Below are 20,747 nucleotides of genomic sequence, written 5' to 3' on the forward strand. Positions count from 1 at the left end.
CCTTTATTTATCAATTTATATATTATTTGTGCAGAGGGTATGTTACTACTAAGAAATAAGAAGACAAACTGTTTGCCTTGTTTGCTTTATCTCATTAATCTATACTCTTACTAGGGTTATTTGGTCCGTTTGTAAACTGACTAACAAAGCAGAGAAGAAGTACACTTGTACCGGCTAGACTTAATTATCATACCACTTTTTTGAAATACATGTCATGAAAACTTCTATAGATTTTAATCTTTTATACCAGTCATTGTAGATCTATGTTTTAATTCAAACAAGAATTACGTCCACGTATGTCGTCTGTATAATGCATTGCAGATATACCGCGTCTCCAATAGTTTAAACCATTCCGAAGCCTTGTACAAAAGTCATTTATCAAAAAGGAACAATAATGCTAGAAGTCGAAATAAAAAGTTAAAAGAGAGAGACATCATGGGACAATCAAAATCTACAGATCGAATGAAACAGATAACCCAAAACTTATGAAAAACAAGAAAACATAAACAGCAGTCCACGAAATACTAAACAGAAAACTTAAAATTGTGCTACACGAAACCCATGCTAATACGGGATTCGCTGGAAGGACCCGTCGTATCTAACTTTACACAAATTTCGATACACAATTGATTCCGTTGAAATCATGTAATATTTTAAAAAGATAGAGCAGATATTTATGAAAGGTTCCAGGCTTATAATGTAATACGCCATACTGTTGTAAAAGATAGAACAGATAGTTATCAAAGGTTCCAGGCTTATAATGTAATACGCCATACTGTTGTAAAAGATAGTACAGATAGTTATCAAAGGTTCCAGGCTTATAATGTTATACGCCATACTGTTGTAAAAGATAGTACAGATAGTTATCAAAGGTTTCAGGCTTATAATGTAATACGCCATACTGTTGTAAACTGGAAATTTATAAAAAAAAAAAAACCCCGTATAATTGATAGTGAAGTGCTGACTACTGGGCTGGTGATACCCACGGGACGAACGTCTACCAGCAGTGGCATCGACCCAGTGGTGTAATTAATTATCGAAGGTACCAGGCTTCTAATTTAATACGTCTGACGCACGTTTCGACTACATCAGAAAATATATTATACCAGTAAGCATTGAAAACCAAAGGACGAAAGGCAATCAATTATATTACAATAAAAACGTATAAAAAGGAAACAATCCAACACTACCAATAACAATAACAACTTGAATAATAAAAAAACAATTTTATTTTATAACCGAAAATTGTGGATGAATTCCTGCCATGTTGATAAAATCTAAACCCAGCCGTATTCGAGAAAAGGAGGACGATATTTTCTTTCTTCGGATTGATATATTGTATAGATCCATATAGATTCATTTTCAAAACAGTGTAGCTGTGGACATTGACTGACGACCTAAATTATCCCATTGACTGGGACAGATTAGGTGAACGTATGTCTGTATAGACCACTGCTCACTACTTACTTATTATAGAATTTAAACCGTGGGGTCATCAAAGGTTCTTAACGTCTTTAATAATAAAATAATTCGAAAAATTAATCAGGAATAACCTTTAAATTTTGATTTATATTATTGATGTAAATCAAAACATCGTGTTATTCCTAATTATTTTTTCGAATAACTTTATTTGTGTGTTGAGAACTTTTTGTGACCCCACAGTTTAAGTGTCATTAAAAAGTACATAGTGAGCAGTGGTCGTTACAGACAAATATTCACACAATCTGTCCCAGTCAATGGGATAATTTAGGTCGTCAATCAAAAGCCACAGCCACACTGTTTTGAATATGATTCTAACATTCGTCAACATTGTCACTGTACGTAAACCATGACTGAAAATCAATAAATTGAAATACAACGTATCCATCCTTTCGTGTAATGACTGAAAAAAGTGAAATCACAAAAATACTGAACTGAATACTGAGGAAAATTGAAAACGGTAAGTCCCTAATCAACGAATGGATAACAACTGTCACATTTCTGGATACTTTGTACAGAAATTTTCTTATGTACAAAAATGGTGGATTTCATGTGGTTTTAAAGCTAGCTAAAACTCTCACTTGTATGACAGTCGCATCCTTAATATTGACAACGATACGTGAACAAAACAAACAGACATTATAGGCAGAAATGTCAAAAATAGGGGTTCAGCAGTCAACATTGTGTTATAATCTTAATTACAATAAAACAAACAAATATTTAACAAAGAAGAACAAAAAGGCATATATCAAATTTAACAACCTCATTCATTGTTTTCTTCTTAGTATTTTATTTATGTATATTTAATCCAACCATAAAGAATTGAAATATAGAAGTACTTGGACCGAATAGATTACATCAACTCTGACGTAGAATTGCGCATTAACGTACATCAGTTGATCAGAATGAAAACGTCACACATGTAGAGATATAACATTTTAGGGGTTAAAAGGCATATTACAAACTTCATAACAACTTACCCGATGTTGAGGTTTCAAGTGAGCATCCAAGTAACGGATTGAGATCCTGATTTGTATCTGGTAAATCCGGGATCTCTGCTTCTTCTTTTACGTGAACTTAAAAGGAAATAGTAGAATTACTATATAACAAATTATTTGAATAGAACACTTTTGTGAAAATGAAGTGTTTTTTTATTATGCACATCATGTAAATTTATTCCCCCAATTGTCTTCAAGTCCTAGTACCATGGGACAATACAAATTGATAGTTAACGAAGAATAGACAATATACAATATCATATAAGTCATGGAATGATTTCCAAAGAAACGACTATCATACAGAGTCCAAATAACGATAATATTAGCTGTATTGGTGTACTCAGTGGTGTCCAGAATTTTCAACAACGGTGTAAAATTCCGTACAGCCCTGATTTCACCAAGATAACTAATTTATTTCATATGAACAATTCCTTTACTCATTTTAAAACCGGTATTCAAATTTATCAACTTCAATGTTTCTGCGCATTGTTAAATTCCTTTTTTCTTTATTTATGAGAAATGTTTTTTGAACATTTTATTTATCCTGGGGTGAACAAGGATGGGGTGTTATTTTTCGCCGGGATAATTTACCAATTAGATTGCAGTATTTTTGCTGGATAAGAAATTAATAATTCTATGTCACCATAAGGACTTTCAACAATGAGAAAATTCCATACCCTATCGTAAGTTACTAGTATAAAAGGCCCGAATTGACAAAATGATTAAAAACTAGGACATTGTCATTTTTTTTTACTTATGAGTTTGGATATTCCTTTGGTATAGTTCCTCTCCTTTTGATTTCATTGTTCACTAAATATTGGAATGTGATAGTGATCACTAGACATGAAATCCTATTGAATATTATTCATATCTCATTATATTAGACCTTCATTTTTATGAAATAGACATTTTAATTAATATTCTTTTTATATGTATGAAGTGACTAAAAGTATGAATTACCATACACTTAAACATGTATGTAAATACAATCGAAAGTGTTAAAAACAATTTAATATTTTAATTGTTTTTTTCCCACATGTCACCTTTGCATGTTGCTATACTTTATATACCATACCTTGTAAACACGATTTCCGAAACATTGTGACATTCGAAAGTGGCTCGGAACCTGTGCGAAATTCCATTAGTATACATCGTCCTTCATCTGTCGAAATTCCAGACCAGCATGTTGGACTTGATGAACAATTACTTTGACAGTCTGTTTTCGACATACCATTATAAGTTCCCATCCTGTTTGCATTTAGTACGGTTGTTATTTGTTCATCACAATCACCTGTATAAAGGTGTACAGTTAACATAAAATTTAGAATGGAAATGGGGACTATTTCAAAAACACAACAACTCGACTAAAGAGCAGATAGCAGCCGAAGGCCACACTTGGTCTTCAACGCAGTGTTGAATATAAATAATATTGTACATACATTTTGAATTTCCAAATTATGTATGTTGCATTCCATTTTATTGTTAACTCACAAAAGATGTTATGTCAGACTGTATCATATTTCGTTGTGTATGTTTGTTTACTGATCCACTGTGTTCATATAGTTGATTTTTTTCCCAAAAGATGAAACTATAGTCTCTCTTATAATCTACCCAGAGAAAAAATATTCGACAACATGTATATTCAAAATGTCTTGGTCAGTTCAAACTTTCTTCTATGTAGGAAGACCCCAAGTGTTGAATCGGGTATCGAAATAGGGTTATCTTTGATATTTGCCCGTTCTGGCAGTTAAACCCTAAATGAAATGGGTTTTTTCGTTTGGCGTTGCAGGATCCGAAAACACGAAAATAACTTACTTATTATTTTTTGTTTGTGTTTGTTTATTAATTCGCAGTACAGAAATAAGTGAAATGACAATGGGGGTGTCCGTTTGGCTTTGCTTGATCCGCAAACATGAAAAAAACTTACTTATTGTTTTTTGTTTGTTTATATATTCGAAGTTCAGAAATAATAGAAATTACAAAAACGTTTCCCGTATTAGTTTGCCACACAACCCCCAAGTTAACTGATTGTTAGATTGATTGATGAATTGATTTTTGAATCGTCCCTGTGGCCTTCTAAAGAGTTTTAGTATTGAAATAATAACAGAATATTTCATTACTAAAGCCTCGTAACATATATCGAAGTTTATTTGTAATTATAGGAAGATAGTACTGATTTATAGTACTTCGTTTTCCCTAATCAAATAAAAATAAAAAGTTGAAGGAGAGCACGATCTTAGTCATAATTACCCAGTACGATTGTTTCGCATGCAAAGTAATTACTTTCATCACATTTTTTACTCTCCCATATGTATGGAGCGTGATGTTTAATCACATAACATTTTTCATTGTCGTTGTAGGATTCAACCTTCCTGCGTTCATACGTCATACCAGTACAGTCCGCCCATACCAAGAACCCCTGTGATGGTTCTGCTAACCCTATCCAATAGTCTTCGTGTCTGTAAATAATTAACATGGCATATGGTAAAGTTTTACAACATGTTCTACTACGTGTGTAGCATAATAAATTCGACTAGACAAATTCGTGGCCCTTTTAAGAATGAACTATCATATTTCTGTACAAAAGCTATACCGCATCAATTATGAATGCTTTAAATATTATAAGTATGATAAAATTTACTTTCTTTGAAACATAATTTACAATGTTAGAAATATATTGATATAAGTTAAGGTAGATGGGGTGTCTAAATTATAATCCATAGAATCTGCCAAAATGTAGTTCATATCCTGCTTGTTTAAAAACATTAATAAAAAGAATGGGTCACCGGACTTATTTTCACGCTACAGGTTGTTCAAAATTGTCAAGATTTTGTATAGATTATGCATGTAAAACCCATTTTTCCGCCATAAAACGCAAACCACACCATAGAATTTTGAGATAAAATATGAGAAGATAGCTTCAATATTATGCTTTCAGATAAGAAGAAGAAAAAATGGGGTCACCGGACTCGTTTTCTTGCTACATGTAAAAATGGGTAAATTCCTAACACATTCTATTGTAAAAGTAACACTATCTGGATTATCTGCCCTTGCATTTGAGTTGCCTCCCCTTATTTGACAATGTTGGAAAAAAATGAATCAAACAAAAGAATTCTTATTTTTGTAAAATACAATCATAAATATGATCAAACATGGCATTTTCTATATTATAATGAAAATTCTTACACATGAATTACCTACTACTATAAAAATTTGCACATTTCATCAAAGATCTAGACCTTGTTTTCTAGTATTTCAAAATCCAAGATGGAGGAAGACACCCTATCTACCTTAAATGCCTTATACTTGTTATTTTAAATAAGGATTCTACTTCGTTGAAATTATCTCCCCATTAAGCCAGTTCATTTTTACAATCGTAGAAATGGAAGCCATTGTAGGGATAACGCGATGCAAAATTAGCTCTTGAAAACCGATAAATTAATCCACACAGCACCATTACGATCCTTATATGTCAGTTGTATTTAAAAGACGAATGTATCTACTAGCTAATGAGCATCATTTAATGTTCTTGTTTACATTGGTTCAACTTAAAACTATTGTCTGTTTGGTTGTCAGGTGGAATTTTCGAAAAGTCATTAACATTTAGAGAAATTGTCATTAAATATTTCGTGGAAGGGCAGACTAAAAATTTTCAGGGATTGAAGACTATAAATCCTAGTTATCACACACAAAAAAATGATTTTGTTTCAACATATGCATTTTTAACATCCAACTAAAAAGACTGTCGACAAGTACTTTTAGTAAAAAAGTAGCTATTCGAACACACCTACTTTGTTTTGTGATTCATTAGAAAGGTATTTCACTTGACCCATATATTTCATCTTTTAGTACTGTATTTTGTTTTATGTTATAAAGTCAACCTGTAGCTTTGATATATAAAAAATCATAGAACCTGAAGCGAGATGTTGTATCAAATACTCTTGCTTTATTCGTTTTCAAGACAAAATATTCAACTCAAACACGCTCTAACATAAACAGGTGCACTCGATTTTCTCTTTTTGTTACAATTGTGACCCATTTATTTTTATTTCTTGAATCACATAATGGAAGGGCAGACACGGAAATTATTGAACTAATAGATTGATATGTTCTCCGTCCGTGGTAATTTTTAAAAAAATTCGGAGGTTATGCATTTTCTACATCCAATGGTAAAACAAATCTTACATAGTATATGATAAACACTTGATCGTACAATTGTCGTTCGTTCCGTTTATAATTAATTGATATAGTGGAGGAATTGATTTTGTCAGGTTTTAGGGACATACGCTTTTTTAAAATTACCTCGGCGTTCGGAATATTGTTATTACTACTGAAAGACTACAGAAACAAACTCATCAAAGATACCAGGAATATAATTCTGTACGGCACTACGAGCTTTTCGTCTCAATAAGACCCATGATTTACACTCGCATCACAACATATTGACGGTCGTAATCATATACGTAATTGAAAGAGCATTTAAGACAAAACGTTCAGCCAAAATGAGGATGACACAATCTGTGAATTGAAAGTAGGTAATACCTGATTGTTCTAAAATTTCTACAGTATATTTACAGAAACTATACGTATTAAAGAAATTGAAGGAATGCTATGACAGGAACATTCATATGGAAATTATGTCACTGAGACAGATATTGGATTTACCTTTATAAGCCCAAGTTACACCTGAACGGATAGCGCGAACAGACGCCGAACGGATGAAAAAAACGTTTTCCGTTGACAAGAGAGAGACGAAGATACCAGAAGGACATTAAACTCACAAGTTGAAAATAAAATGAAAACTTCATAGCAAATAAAAAAAACAAGAAATAGAACTCTAAAGACAGAGCAACTTGAAAACTGGGTTTGATCTCAGGTGCTCCGGAAATGTAATCAACTTACGAAAACAATCTCCACTCATCAATAGTTAACTCTTTGATAAGTTCAAACTTTTCCTGTGACTTTATTGATAGAATGTGTCCGCCGTCCAATGTACATATTCTTGCTGCGTCATTCCATGTCATCTTCTTATTGTACAATGTGTACAGAACTATATCTGGATATGTATCTAAAAAAATTAAAATTAAGTTCCATTACTATGTGATTGATTTATGTATTACAATAGCTCAATTATTGTAAAAAAATCATTTTAATCTACATGTCATTAAACGATTATACTTCCTGGGAGAATATTTCTTTTGTTTGTTTTTTTCTACAAAATAATCCCAAAAGAGTTTGAACATAATGAACTCAAATGCAGACTTTCTATATATGTTATTGGGTTGATGAAAACAAAATTTTAGTTAATGTGTCAAGAACTAAGACAATATATTGGTTCCAAAAAATAAATGACTGTTATGTGCAATGACGCAATGATATATCGAATAATGGCCAACATTTTAATGAAAGTCACTGTGGAAAAGTCCTTGGTATTTTTGTAACGCGACTCATTCTTGCTTTGATCAAATTAATCAAAAAATAAAATTTTTTATTCAGCATAATTTTTTTTTATAAAAACAGATTCAAGTAATACTTAAATCATAGTGCACGAATTCTATTTTATATTAGTCTTATTTTCCACATTTGGGATAACTATTGTTCAGTATGGAGAAACTGTAACAAGTTTTTTATTGACAGTTGTTTCAACTCCCTCAGGCAAAGTTGGCTTAAGATGAAATTGGCTATTTATTTTAGGTATTTTTGACATATAGCTCTTCAACGGTTTCGGTACTTATACATCTTCGGATTTCAAATGTTTAGCTTTGAGCGTTCCTGGTGAAGAAATCCAGAAAAGCGCTTTGGACGCAAGAAATTATTAAATGTGTTGTTTTCATTTTTTTTACTCTAATTGCAAAACAGTGCAACTAGAATCATTTTAAACGAACCCGATATTAGTAAAGCATCTATTTAACTATTTAAGGATTCCAGAATTATTCCCATTACTAAGAGAATCATTTACCACAAGCCATTATTGATGTATAAATAATAGCACGAACTGGTACTTAAATATTTATCAAATCTTATTGTGTCTGCACAAAGTTATCAATCATACAATACTCGACCTTCATCATCCGATATGTTATTGTTTATAGAATTATATAAATCAAGTTTTTCTTTTAATTGTCCAAAAGTGTGCAAATTAACTATCCAGTGAAATTAAAAATTCAAAACCGGTTTCTGCATTCAAATACTCTTACAAGTCATTAATGATCTATTTAAAAGTGTGAAATTTATAAGTTTAACCATAATGTATACTATAGGTGTATAATTTTTCTTTTTCTTTTTGTTGTTATGATATTTGTTTATATATGCATATATTGTTTATATGTTTGTTATATGAGGTTGATAAGGTTTTATTCATGTAGTTGATATTGTATGTAGAGAGCCGTATTGAAATATGTTTATTCCAAACGAGTCACTCTCTATAAATGAAGAAATCAGTATTATGCTAATTTAACTACGTTTGAGATTTTTTTTAAATATTGCAATGTAGAATATTGAGTAAAAAAAAAATGTTTAAATTACCAAATATGATTAAATTACAAGCTACCAATCTTTTCTACTTAAAAGGCGTATTTTTCAGGTTAAGGTCATATGAAACGAGTGAGTGGTAAAAAAATATGTTTATCCAATCCCTGAACCAATGCATGTATATATCATTAACTTAGTCCTCTGTTCACGATTTTCTTACTTTTTTACGCAAATATATCGTATAGTCGTCATTTTTCCTTTCAGTCTGTCTGTTATGATTTAACAAATATGGATGCGCATTAAATACCGTGTTTTCAAGCCGAGGTTTACCGATTGTCACCTTATAGTAAACAAATAACAAAAAGTAGGCTATTAAGCAGGTGTTTAACATGTTCAATCAGATAATTGTTTATTTCAATGACAGGTCCATGCGTATTGGGTTCACCGGATTTTTACGAGGAGGGTTACGCTCAGGTCACTATGCGTACGGAAAATAGTTCGGCGAATTGGAAGGAAGCAATTAAAAATAAGGTAACTTCTTCTAAATGTGGACAAATAAAAGAATATTCCCCAGAAAAAAGGATATGTACATAAGTTGTAAAATGAAAATTATCCATTTAGTTATAAAAAAAACTTATGCATATTTTTTTTAATTTGAGGTTTCTTATGACTTTAAGCTAGCTATAAAATCAGGTTTATTCCACCATTTTCGACATAAGAAAATACCTGTACCAAGTCAATTAGTTTGATGTGTTTGAGCTTTTGATTGTGCCATTTGATAAGGGACTTTCCGTTTGGAATTTCAGTATTTTTGTGATTTTGCTTTTAATAATTTATGTTTGCTTGAGAAAAAAATCCGCCATTGATGTTTTTTTACAACTGAATACATATAATTGGAAATGAAATGTTTCCCCTATCTGTAGTCACAAATTATTAACTCCCCAGTAAACACTGAAAACAAAATCTTCTCCTTAATGTTTGTCCCATTTAAGCAATCACGTTATTAATTAAAAAATCACGAAAAAAAGTTCTGGTAAATAGTCAAATTAGAAAAAAATGAAATAATAAAAATAACTTTCACTCACTATTATTATTTTCACATTCCTACTTAGGTAGCTAACGACGAGTGAATCAGGCTATAGATGCTTGGAATACAATTGGTTTAAATGTTGCTATGCGAATAAATTTTTAGAGTACTAACTTCAATTTATATTTGTACTGTCTATCTATCTCTGGAAGATGTTAATTGTTAGTGTATATATGTAAAAGAGGGACGAAAGATATCAAAGGGACAGTCAAACTCATAAATCTAAAACAAACTGACAACGCCATGGCTAAAATTGAAAAAGACAAACAGAAAAACAATAGTAAACATGACACAACATAGAAAACTAAAGAATATACAACACGAACCCCACCAAAAACTAGGGGTGATATCAGGTGCTCCGGAAGGGTGAGCAGCTCCACATGTGGCACCCGTCGTGTTGCTTATGTGATTGCAAATCCGGTAAATAGTCTAATTCGGTAGGTCACAACATTCTAAACAATAAGCTAACGCCTATTTAGTAAGCCAAGTGCCTAAATAATGTTAGGCATTAGTCTTTTAAAAGTCCTAGCATTTAAACTTGAATCCTGAAAATTATGTCCGGGCTTTAATGAAGATAGAGAAGACCACAAATATTTGTAAAAACCCGACACGACCTTTTTCTTGAAATTATATGCATAAGAATAATGAAATACATATTTTATCAAAATAGTTATGTTTAACTTTTTACCATGCACAGTCAGATTTTAAATGTTTATATTCAAGAAAAAACAATAGTTCTCTATTGAATATTCATTTGACATGCAGATCGTGTGTTCGATAACTTAGGTTTGAAAAATAAGAATACGTTGTAAAATTGTAACATTCTAAGGACGTTTTGGAACACTCAGCAAATTGTTGACCCGTAAGATCTTTCGATTTTGTAAATGATTTTTTTCATTTTATTTTTATCAATATGCAGCAAAGATTGACAGTTTTAAAATTGACGTTTTATGAGTTTTTTATGCAGTTTTCTCGATAGATACTGAACATAAAACATCGTGTATTTGCAAGTACATTTCCAATAAGACAGTTAAACAAATAATTTCTTTAAAATGTGCAGTTAATATTTAGAAATAAATTTTGATCAGTATCGTCACCGATATTGTTTTATTATTGACTTTCTCGACTCTTACATATAAAGAGTGAATTTTCTTTTGTTTTCGTTCACTGCATATCCGCCTGTTATAGTATGTAGCAGGTACAATTCCCTTTAATTGTATCGGTATTTTAAAATAGTTTTTAAAATCAATTACATAGTTCCTGTATACGATCTGAAATTAAACTTTCTAAAATATCATACTTATATTGCAGCCAAGACTCTAACTCGTCATAAGTATCTCCCCATTACTCCAGTCAAATTTAGCATTCGTAAAAATGGAAGACGTTGAAGGGAGGGCAGACTAAACAATTTCAGACGTTGAAGAATAATAACCATAGAAAACATACAAACAATGAAGATTTTTAAGTGATGCATTTTTAAGATCCAGTTGAAAAGTCATCGTCACGCACTTTTAGTAAAACCTTGTAATTTGAACACACTAAGTCTGTTGTTATGACTCATCAGGAAGGTGTTTCACTGGTTTTGTGGCATGCCAAACCTCCCGACCTAAAGATTTAAAAGTAATAGAATCTTACCAGTGAAATAAAAACCGATAATTTCACACGTGAAATCAACTTTGTCTTTTACCACCTCTGACGTCATACAACAATTTACGTTGCCGAACGTCGATGACTTCGGATCAAAACAAATTGTGAATGCGTAGACAAAGATTTAGTTTCGAACAATTTTAACTTTAATTTCATGAAAAAACATTTACCAATGTCATACAATGAATAGCTAAATCAAAAAAATTAAATATCGAAAAATATTCAACTCGTGACCAAACAACACTGATGATAATCACATGCACTACGCGCATTCGTGTATAAATGGGTTGTTCGGTCACTCTGTGAATATTTTTCTTTTTTTCGAATTCCTCGATTAGCATGATTAGTTATTTTATGACTGTTGTTGACTTTTATTTACAAAAAACATTATTCAATATTGAAGATGGTACCCTTTAATCAAACTGTACAATTCAGTGTCAAGGGTGCGTTGCCTGTGCTAAGATTTGTTTTCTCCTGTGTCTAAATCATGACAGACTTTTAAAGTTGCAAAGAAACAACAATTTGCGGTGAGATAATATCTAATTTTTCCTACTGATTGAATACTTTTTTTACGCTACAGATGTATATTTATGAACAAATTGATAGTTGTGGTATAGAATACAAAAGAGTGAAAAAAAAATTGAACCTCATAAAAGTCCGGACTCAATCTTATATACCTATATGGAGTTATTTTCTTTAAGAACGACAGGTCATTCTTTTTCAGAATCAACCCGGACGATACCATGTTTCAATGATATATGCTCCAAGGCATAAAATAATGACCTGTGTGAGGTCATTATTTTCCTTGATAAAAATGCAAACTATGATTTACTTCAAAACTTTATACGTCTAATAGTTTTTTGTTGCCGATTTGGAAATTTATTTTTTAAAGTTCAATTTATGATAGGTGTAAAAGAAACCGTCATTGTATTCCCGCATTTTAATTTTAGAGACAAATAACGTGAAGTTTTGTTAATTTATCGCTACAATAAAGAAACATTATCATATATGTCAGATGGATTTTAATGTAGACTTTCATAAAACAAATCCAGATTTAACATATTCGTGTGTAAGATTTTGAAAATCTTACTGAGTCAAACTGAATAGTTTGATTGATTTTTGGTTGCTTGCTAAACATCCAGTGGCAAATAATTTATGCATGTTCAGAACGATACACACTGAATAGAAAACCATACTGTGACCTACATGTATTTAAATTCGTCTTCGTGTCTGTTCTTAACTTTTTAAAATTTATGTATACCTTTTACCCTATCAAATGATCAACTAATAAGATAATCTTATATTCTATTGAATAACATTAACGAAACTCACAAAGGAGTCGGATGTGGAGTGTATATAATTATATCCTGATTATCTTTTAATAAAATGTACTGCTATTCAAAAGACAATCTTTCTGAATTTTTCATTCGATTCAAGTAAAAAAAAACCACTTTTCCGCGATAGAAATAACATAACAAACAGAAAAATAGTATACCCCCTCCCCCTTTTCCATAAGCTAAGTGGTACAATAAAGTACTTACAATGTGTCTTGTATTTGTCATACACCGTTATCGGATGGTAACAATACATTTGTGTCTTACTTCATGCAGTTAAAGTAATATTTTTTTATTGTGTATGAATAATAATTTTAAAAAGGTTAATATCTAAATTATTTAGTGAGTTTATTTCACATTCTAAATGAGCCGCAGGGCGTATTAAAACATAAACGCATTAGAAAGGAATATCCCACTTTAGTGTTGTCGGTAAAATAGGATACTAAATTACAAATCTTTATAAAATTAATATTTTTTTGACGGTATATAAGTCAGATAATGCATATTTTAAGGTTTTTCTTGGCGTAGAACACACCTCAGGGTGTCAAGATTGTTCAAAGAAATTTGATCAATCCTGACACCCCTCGGTGTGTTCTACGACAAGAAAAACCTTAAAATATGCATTATCTATAACATATACACCGGAATGTAAATAATAATCAGTTGTTGTTGGTCATCTTTTTTTCTTGCCAAGTAACAATTCAGGGGTTAATTACTTTCTCCTGCTTCAGAATCATAACAGACTTTCTAAGTTTTGAAAAAAAAATGACAAGCTTATGGTAAGATACTATCTATGGTCTTAAAATTTATAAGATCCTGCAGTTGTTCATTTTTACAAATAACTGGATTCTACTTTACGCTAAAGATGTATATGTATGAACAAAATGATAGTTGTGGTATACATGGCATCTGCTCTTTGTTCGGAGTGTTTTTTCTTTTATATATTCCCCATTTCAATTATCAATTTTATAAAATACAAAAAAATTGAACAAATCAAACCGGGCTTGATCTGACATATACACCAGACTGTTAATTGTAATTAGTTGCTGTTCCACTTGTTATATTCATTTAGTCTTATTTCTTCTTGGCAAGCAACAGTTCTTGAGATACCATGATAGTCCGACCCGTCGGAATGGGACGATAAATGGCCGACCCGTGCATGTTAAGAGAGAGCCATATATCTTGCACGTAAAAGACACCCTTGAAGATTTCGAAAAAGAGCAAGCTTATGCCGCTACAAGGCATCAGTCGCACCCTCAAAGTGAAAAGGGATTAATATAATTTGAAAAAACGTGTTTCCCAATCCACTATAAATAATTTTTTTAAATTATAAAAACAAATAACATTTCAGGGATAGATCTGATGTAACTACTCATGTATCAAATCAAAACGATGAAACGATATATTAAATAGAGTTCTTAAAACCTCAATCAAGAAAAACAAAACCATCTATCTAACATTTTATCTAAAGAAAACATACCCTCTCGTACAGGTGCATTAGTCAACTTTGGATACATATTTCCCAATTTTACAAGGCAATATATTATCAGAGTAATTGGCGTCAGATCCAGCCTTTGTCATACGATAGTCAAAGAAGAAATTTTAATTAACTCAATCTAGTAATTTATTGTATTTGAAAGCGCTGTTTCACGCATGCACGTCTATGACGTTCTGTTCGATATTGTTCAATTGACTTCGTGTTTCTGATTAACAAACAAATATTCCAAGCATATTTATTAGCATAGATTTTTTTTAGTAAAATTATAAGTTGAAAGTCAGGCTTTACAAATATTATATATCACATATCATTAATGTGCCAGTAACTTCAATGTTATGGAAGATGAGTGGCAGATACTAAAGGTATATTCAAACTCATTAGTTGAAAAAACCTGACAATGCCACGTCAAAGTTATAATTAACGGTATCTGCTAAAGTAAGCTTGCCAATAAAGGGATGGTCCATAGAATAAATTACAGAAGCAATATGGAATTTTCATGTAATATAAAACATTTAAGCGTGACTTCATACATGCTTATGTTTCGATCAAGGGGTTCTGCCTTCTTTGAATGAAGCCAGCTAACTTTCTTGTGTTAGAAGTCCAGGAGAACAAGTGCACACATTAATGTTAACAATATATCAGATAATCGAAACTAATTTAAATAACATGTTTTACTTATTTTCAGATAGTATACAAAAGAAGATGTGGTATGATTGCTAATGAGACAACTATCCACAAAAGACCAAAATGACACAGACAGCAATAACTATAGGTCACTGTACGGCCTTCAACAATGAGCAAAGCCCATATCGCATAGTCAGCTATAAAAGGCCCCGACAATGCAAAACAATTTAAACGAGAAAACTAACGGCCTGATTTATGTAAAAAAAAATGAACGAAAATCAAATATGTAACATATAAACAAACGACAACCACTGCATTACAGGCTCCTGATTTGGGACAGGCACATACATAAATAATGTGGCTGGGTTAAACATGTTAGCGGGATCCCAACCCTCCCCTAACCTGGGACAGTGGTATAACAGTACAACATAAGAACGGACTATAAAAATCAGTTGAAAAAGGCTTAACTCATCAGAATGGACAAACATACAAGTGGACTAGGGCCGGTACTTATACATCCCGACACAAAAAGACACAATGAACAGATTGTACTCGCAGTTTTCTGGCAGCTAGCTAGACATATTTTAATAATAAACGTATGATTAAACTTTCAATTAATGTTCAAAATATAACACGAGGAGGTCATTTTAAGAAAGAAGATTCCAAAAACATCAATAGAACAAATTTTATACCCAATTGAATTAAGTGATCTCTTATGAATTGATGTTGCAAACTTCATTGAAGATTTATGAGAGAATGAAATGAAATAGGGAAAATCTGAGACACCGTTTTGGAGGTCAAACTGTGTTGTGCAAGAATCTATAAAATATTTTGGGTTGCTATGAATAACAAAGAAGTTAAATTCATTCAAGTATGAACATCACAATATAGCAACTAAGAACATAACAATTAATTATGTAATAATTATGTCACAATGAAATTATCACAATTCGAAAGATTAATCCTTGTTCTTTCTTTTGGTACCTCATTTATAAAATTTAAAGAAGGATGAGTGGAATTACATCAGTTTAAAGATGTCTGATTGGGGATGACAAATCTTTGTATTGTGCTACCTTAATAAAGCACAAACAACATTTTTCAAAAAACCAAAAAAGTGAAAAAGTATATTTTAACAAAACGCATTTGACTAACAGGTTGACCGACTGATGCTCTTAAACCCTGCTGACTGCCATTGACGATTGCCAAAATACATTGATCACAAGATGTAACAAAATGGATCTTAATATTAATTTAATACCAAACAAACAATAATAAACTTGCGGCACAGATGATATATCACAAACATGAGGTGCAAAAATTAGTATACCATATCCGGATTTCGACAATTAATGTCTCTTCAGTATTGTTAGGGATCAAAACGGTATTTGGAAGGCCATACAGTTTACCTCAATTTAGGATAGACTCTTGAATTTTAAAGAGTCGAAATAGGATGAACGGATTATATGAACCGGAGGGAAAATATAATACAAGCCCCAAAAAAAAATAAAAACAATTGGTAAACAACGTTCAAACCTATGATTGCTTTGGATACAAACCGCAATATTTATTCGTGTGCATGTAAAACAAATTTCGTTGTAGAGGGGTCTAAATATAAGACCAAACAACATTTTCCAAAAGACCAAAAAAGTGAAAAAAAGTATATATTACTTAACGTTTATTTCAATAATCAAAGTGCATAAATCGGAGGCAAAAGATCACAGGGATTTTGGACCAAACATGATAAATGTCCTTCATTTGCATCTTGATGTTATTGAATAGTCTTCCAGATGACATTGCATTTGAATATATAAATATAAAACCATGAAATACTAATCTGAGGAGCTTTATCAACCATTCTTTACAGCTGCATGATCTAACCCAATCATCTTCCATCTATTCACCATCTACATGTACAGATTTCGTGCAACATAAGCGGCAATTTGTACCAAAACTAAATATACCAATCGTCCGACTTAGAGGATAAAATTCTGTGTAAGGCTTTGACCTCTCCCTAACTAATTTTCTATATATATCTTGTTTATATGTCTGTTAAATGCAAGTGTTTGATTTCAATTATGTAATTTAATGTATTTCAAAATATTACATGATACAAAGACCAATTGCAGAAAAGCTACTGAAAACATCTCTATAAAAAAAACCTGTAATGACTATAAATAAATACTTTTTCCATGTCGGATTATGCAAGCAGAGCAGAAATATCAATATACGTACTTATGATTACCCAATAAATTGTTCTTCTAATATTATTAAGGGCATACGACACAGTTACATGGGAGCTAATGACGTTGCTAACATTAATGTTATTTTCGCGACGTCAAACTGTGACATATCGGAAAATATGAATTTTTCGACTGATTTTTATCAATATAATTGATTTAACTTGAAAACGGGATCATGGACCCCTCGTTTTTAAAATGACATTATTTTAATATTACGTATGAAGATTATTTGTACCAATTTTCAAAAAAAAGTCAATAGTGCAATTTTTCTTAAATTTGATAAATATACAGCAAAAAAGACGTTTTTATCTTAATTTATGAACATTTGATAAAAATGAGTTATTTCCAAGACAAAAGTGCACAAATTTATAGAATAGGTACATAGAATAGATATTACAAATAATTAAAAAAAAACAGCTTGTGTTTATCTTTTAAAATAAAAAAGTTATGTAATTCTCTCAAAAGGAAAAATCCATAAAAAAATCAGAATTTTGAACAAATATCTGAAATTTCGACCTCAATTTACACAAAAAGTAGCACATAAAGGTACATTTTTTATTACATATTTGATTAAATCAGGTAAAACAATAGCCTATATACAAATTTTCATCAAAATTTCAATATGGAATCAAAAACTGTATCGTATTCCCTTAAATTTAATTAATTATAAAAGGTGTGTCTTCTTGAATACTTTTTCATTATTGTTTGAATGTGTATCATGTTTAATTAAGTTCATGCCACCGATTTATTCCAGCTGTATACATGTATGCTCTCTCTATTAATCATATATTACAGGGAAAAGGCTAAAATAATTGTTTTACTTGAATCTAGTCAAATTTTGATGCAAATTAGATACAATTCCTTCTTTAAATTTTGTTTGATTGTTGTTTGGAAATGAGGTTGATGATTGATGTTTCCCTCGGTTTAAGTTTGTAACCAATATTGACATTCTATCAATCGATTTAGGACCTTTGAATAGTGATATACTACAACTTGATTGACAACTACTTAGAAATAAGCAGGATATCTATTCACACAATTTTTCAGATGGTTGTCCATCTAAGGAAGCATGAATATTCATATTATTTTTGCTAAAAACATCAAAAGACTGAGAGTCACAAACTTGTCATTTTTGATACAGCTGAAGGATGTAATAGGTGAAATGTAAAAAAAATTTAAATTGATACAGTATAAGCCAGAAATAGTTTAAATTAGCTAAAGAACAAAAGAAGATAAATTATTTTGATAAATGGCCTTTTATGAGGTATTGAAGACTCATATAAAAAGAAAAAAAATGGTGTATGGGCCAAATAATACACCACCATTTACGTAGAAAAATAATTCCAATTACCAGTTAATGGTTACCGTCTATCAACAATTATCAAACTAATAAACACCTTTTTTTTAAAACTCGATTTTGAGTAATGGAAAATATTCGCGTTACGATGTTTCTAATTAGGACTTTTCGCACAATAACGTGAAAAAAGGTTTCACTGTTATACGGGAGAAACTAATATATGTATAATTTTTTGTCCTTGTTAACCATTGTGGTTAGTTATCAGTAAAACGTCTCCTTGCAGAATATATATTCTACTTAGACATGTATTTATGAGACTTTTAATCCAGCAAGGGATCAGACCCTTCAATTCATTTCCAGAGGATATATAACCAGGTGAACATGAACAATCAACAAAGTGCTTTAATTTCATAGAAGGACTACACGTAATGTAAGAAAATGATAACGCACGATTCTATTACAAACAGATGAACTTATTGCAGCTTTTTGAATAAGACACCAAGCATTCTTCTGATCAATCATATACACGATCGTTGTCATTCATTCGTTTAATGTGGTTGAGCTTTTGATTTTTTTGCCATTTTATAAGGGACTTTACGTTTTTCATTTTCCTCAGAGCTCGGTATTTTAGTGATTTTTATATTTTATACATGTAGTACTATTATAATATTTGTTGTGCTTGTTCCCTTCAGTATTGGTTTGATAAATAAAGATATTCCGTGTTGATTATTTCTTCATGTTGTTAACTTATGCTGTGTGGTCGTGACACCGAATCGCCAGCACCGTAGCCGTCCCGCTAGACCACGGGACCACCTGGGCTTCATAAAAATGAAGCTTTCGGTGGCCGGATGTTACCTTTCCACGTCAGTTTTAATCTAGCGTTGTAATACAGTACATGATATTGTAACGAGCCAGGGGTGACTAACCCAACAGAACACAAAATTTAATATCTAAATTCCAACCACTTGGAAAAGTATAAACTCAAGACCTGAAGACTGAATATTCTATGACTAAATTATAGGTTGTTCTCCTGCTTTGATAGACATCCGGACAATCAGATTATGCATGCGTATCCTGATGAAAAGAACACCAAACAAGTTTTGAAGTTTCCATTTTTATTAAGTTTTATATACTATTGATCATGAACTCCTCATCAAATATGTTTTTCACAGTACAATATAAGTATACAGTAATAAAATAATAATAAAATTTCTAGCACCTCTCTAAACCTCCCTAAACTAGTCTCAGAGCTCGAAATAAAAATGTAGGAACTCTTTTTGAAAATTTGTCAACTCTACATATTGTACGCCAGATGTATTATTAAATGTGTTGAACCTCATGGAAAAATAGGAGGTTGTGATCGAGTCCCATATAATACTGTTTGCAGTACTATATAAGAATGAGTACTGATATATACGTGAACTTTTACATGTTCGAGTCTTGCTATATACATTACTTATTTAACTAACATTTCTATAACTATAAAGTTTAATAATTTGAGCAGAAGTTAATCAGAAACCTTTTCTGATTTAGATAAATAAGTTTAGGAAACTGATTACTTATCAGTTCAAAACTTAAACAGTATTCCAGAAAATCAAGGCAACTGCCAGGTCCTTCCTGAAACAGTACCTATTTTAAGATAACTGTAAGATTTGAAATATTCAAATTTTAAATATAAGTTTATTATTTATTAATTGTTTAACTAACGTATTCATTTATTCTTGCAAGAATACGAAACACAGTTTTTACTATTTATTTATATGAAAGCGCTAATGTAACGTTGCGCTCTTTTGAACAACACATTTTCCCGTTTCTGTTTTATGACGTTATGCCTTTGACGTGCGCTTCGTCGTCTAGACTTTATTTGATAACATACGGATGCACATTGTTTTTTATTAGACAGATTATAGTTGAGAATCGATTGTTAGCGACCATATGATATAATATATGAATAAAAGATAGATACATGGTGCAAACTCGCATACCCATCTCTTCGCCCTTAAGTTAACCGATGTGATTCGTACAATTCTCAACTTTGGAGACAATTATTAAGTTCTGGAGGAAATTCTAAA

The 20,747-nt window shown here is 31.3% G+C and overlaps 1 protein-coding gene across 1 annotated transcript; it reads right to left on the reverse strand.

The window, feature by feature from the left end:
• Positions 1–1,793: 1,793 nt before the first annotated feature.
• On the reverse strand, positions 1,794–8,446 carry LOC139521583 (uncharacterized). The gene is made up of 6 exons (XM_071315060.1): positions 8,437–8,446; positions 7,380–7,545; positions 4,728–4,936; positions 3,553–3,768; positions 2,460–2,555; positions 1,794–1,882 (listed from the first exon to the last, which is right to left on the reverse strand). The coding sequence occupies exons 1-6, from the start codon at positions 8,444–8,446 to the stop codon at positions 1,794–1,796; spliced, it is 786 nt and encodes a 261-aa protein (XP_071171161.1).
• Positions 8,447–20,747: the final 12,301 nt, after the last annotated feature.

The sequence above is a fragment of the Mytilus edulis genome, chromosome 4, assembly GCF_963676685.1.
Source record: "Mytilus edulis chromosome 4, xbMytEdul2.2, whole genome shotgun sequence".
Lineage (NCBI taxonomy): Eukaryota > Metazoa > Mollusca > Bivalvia > Mytilida > Mytilidae > Mytilus > Mytilus edulis.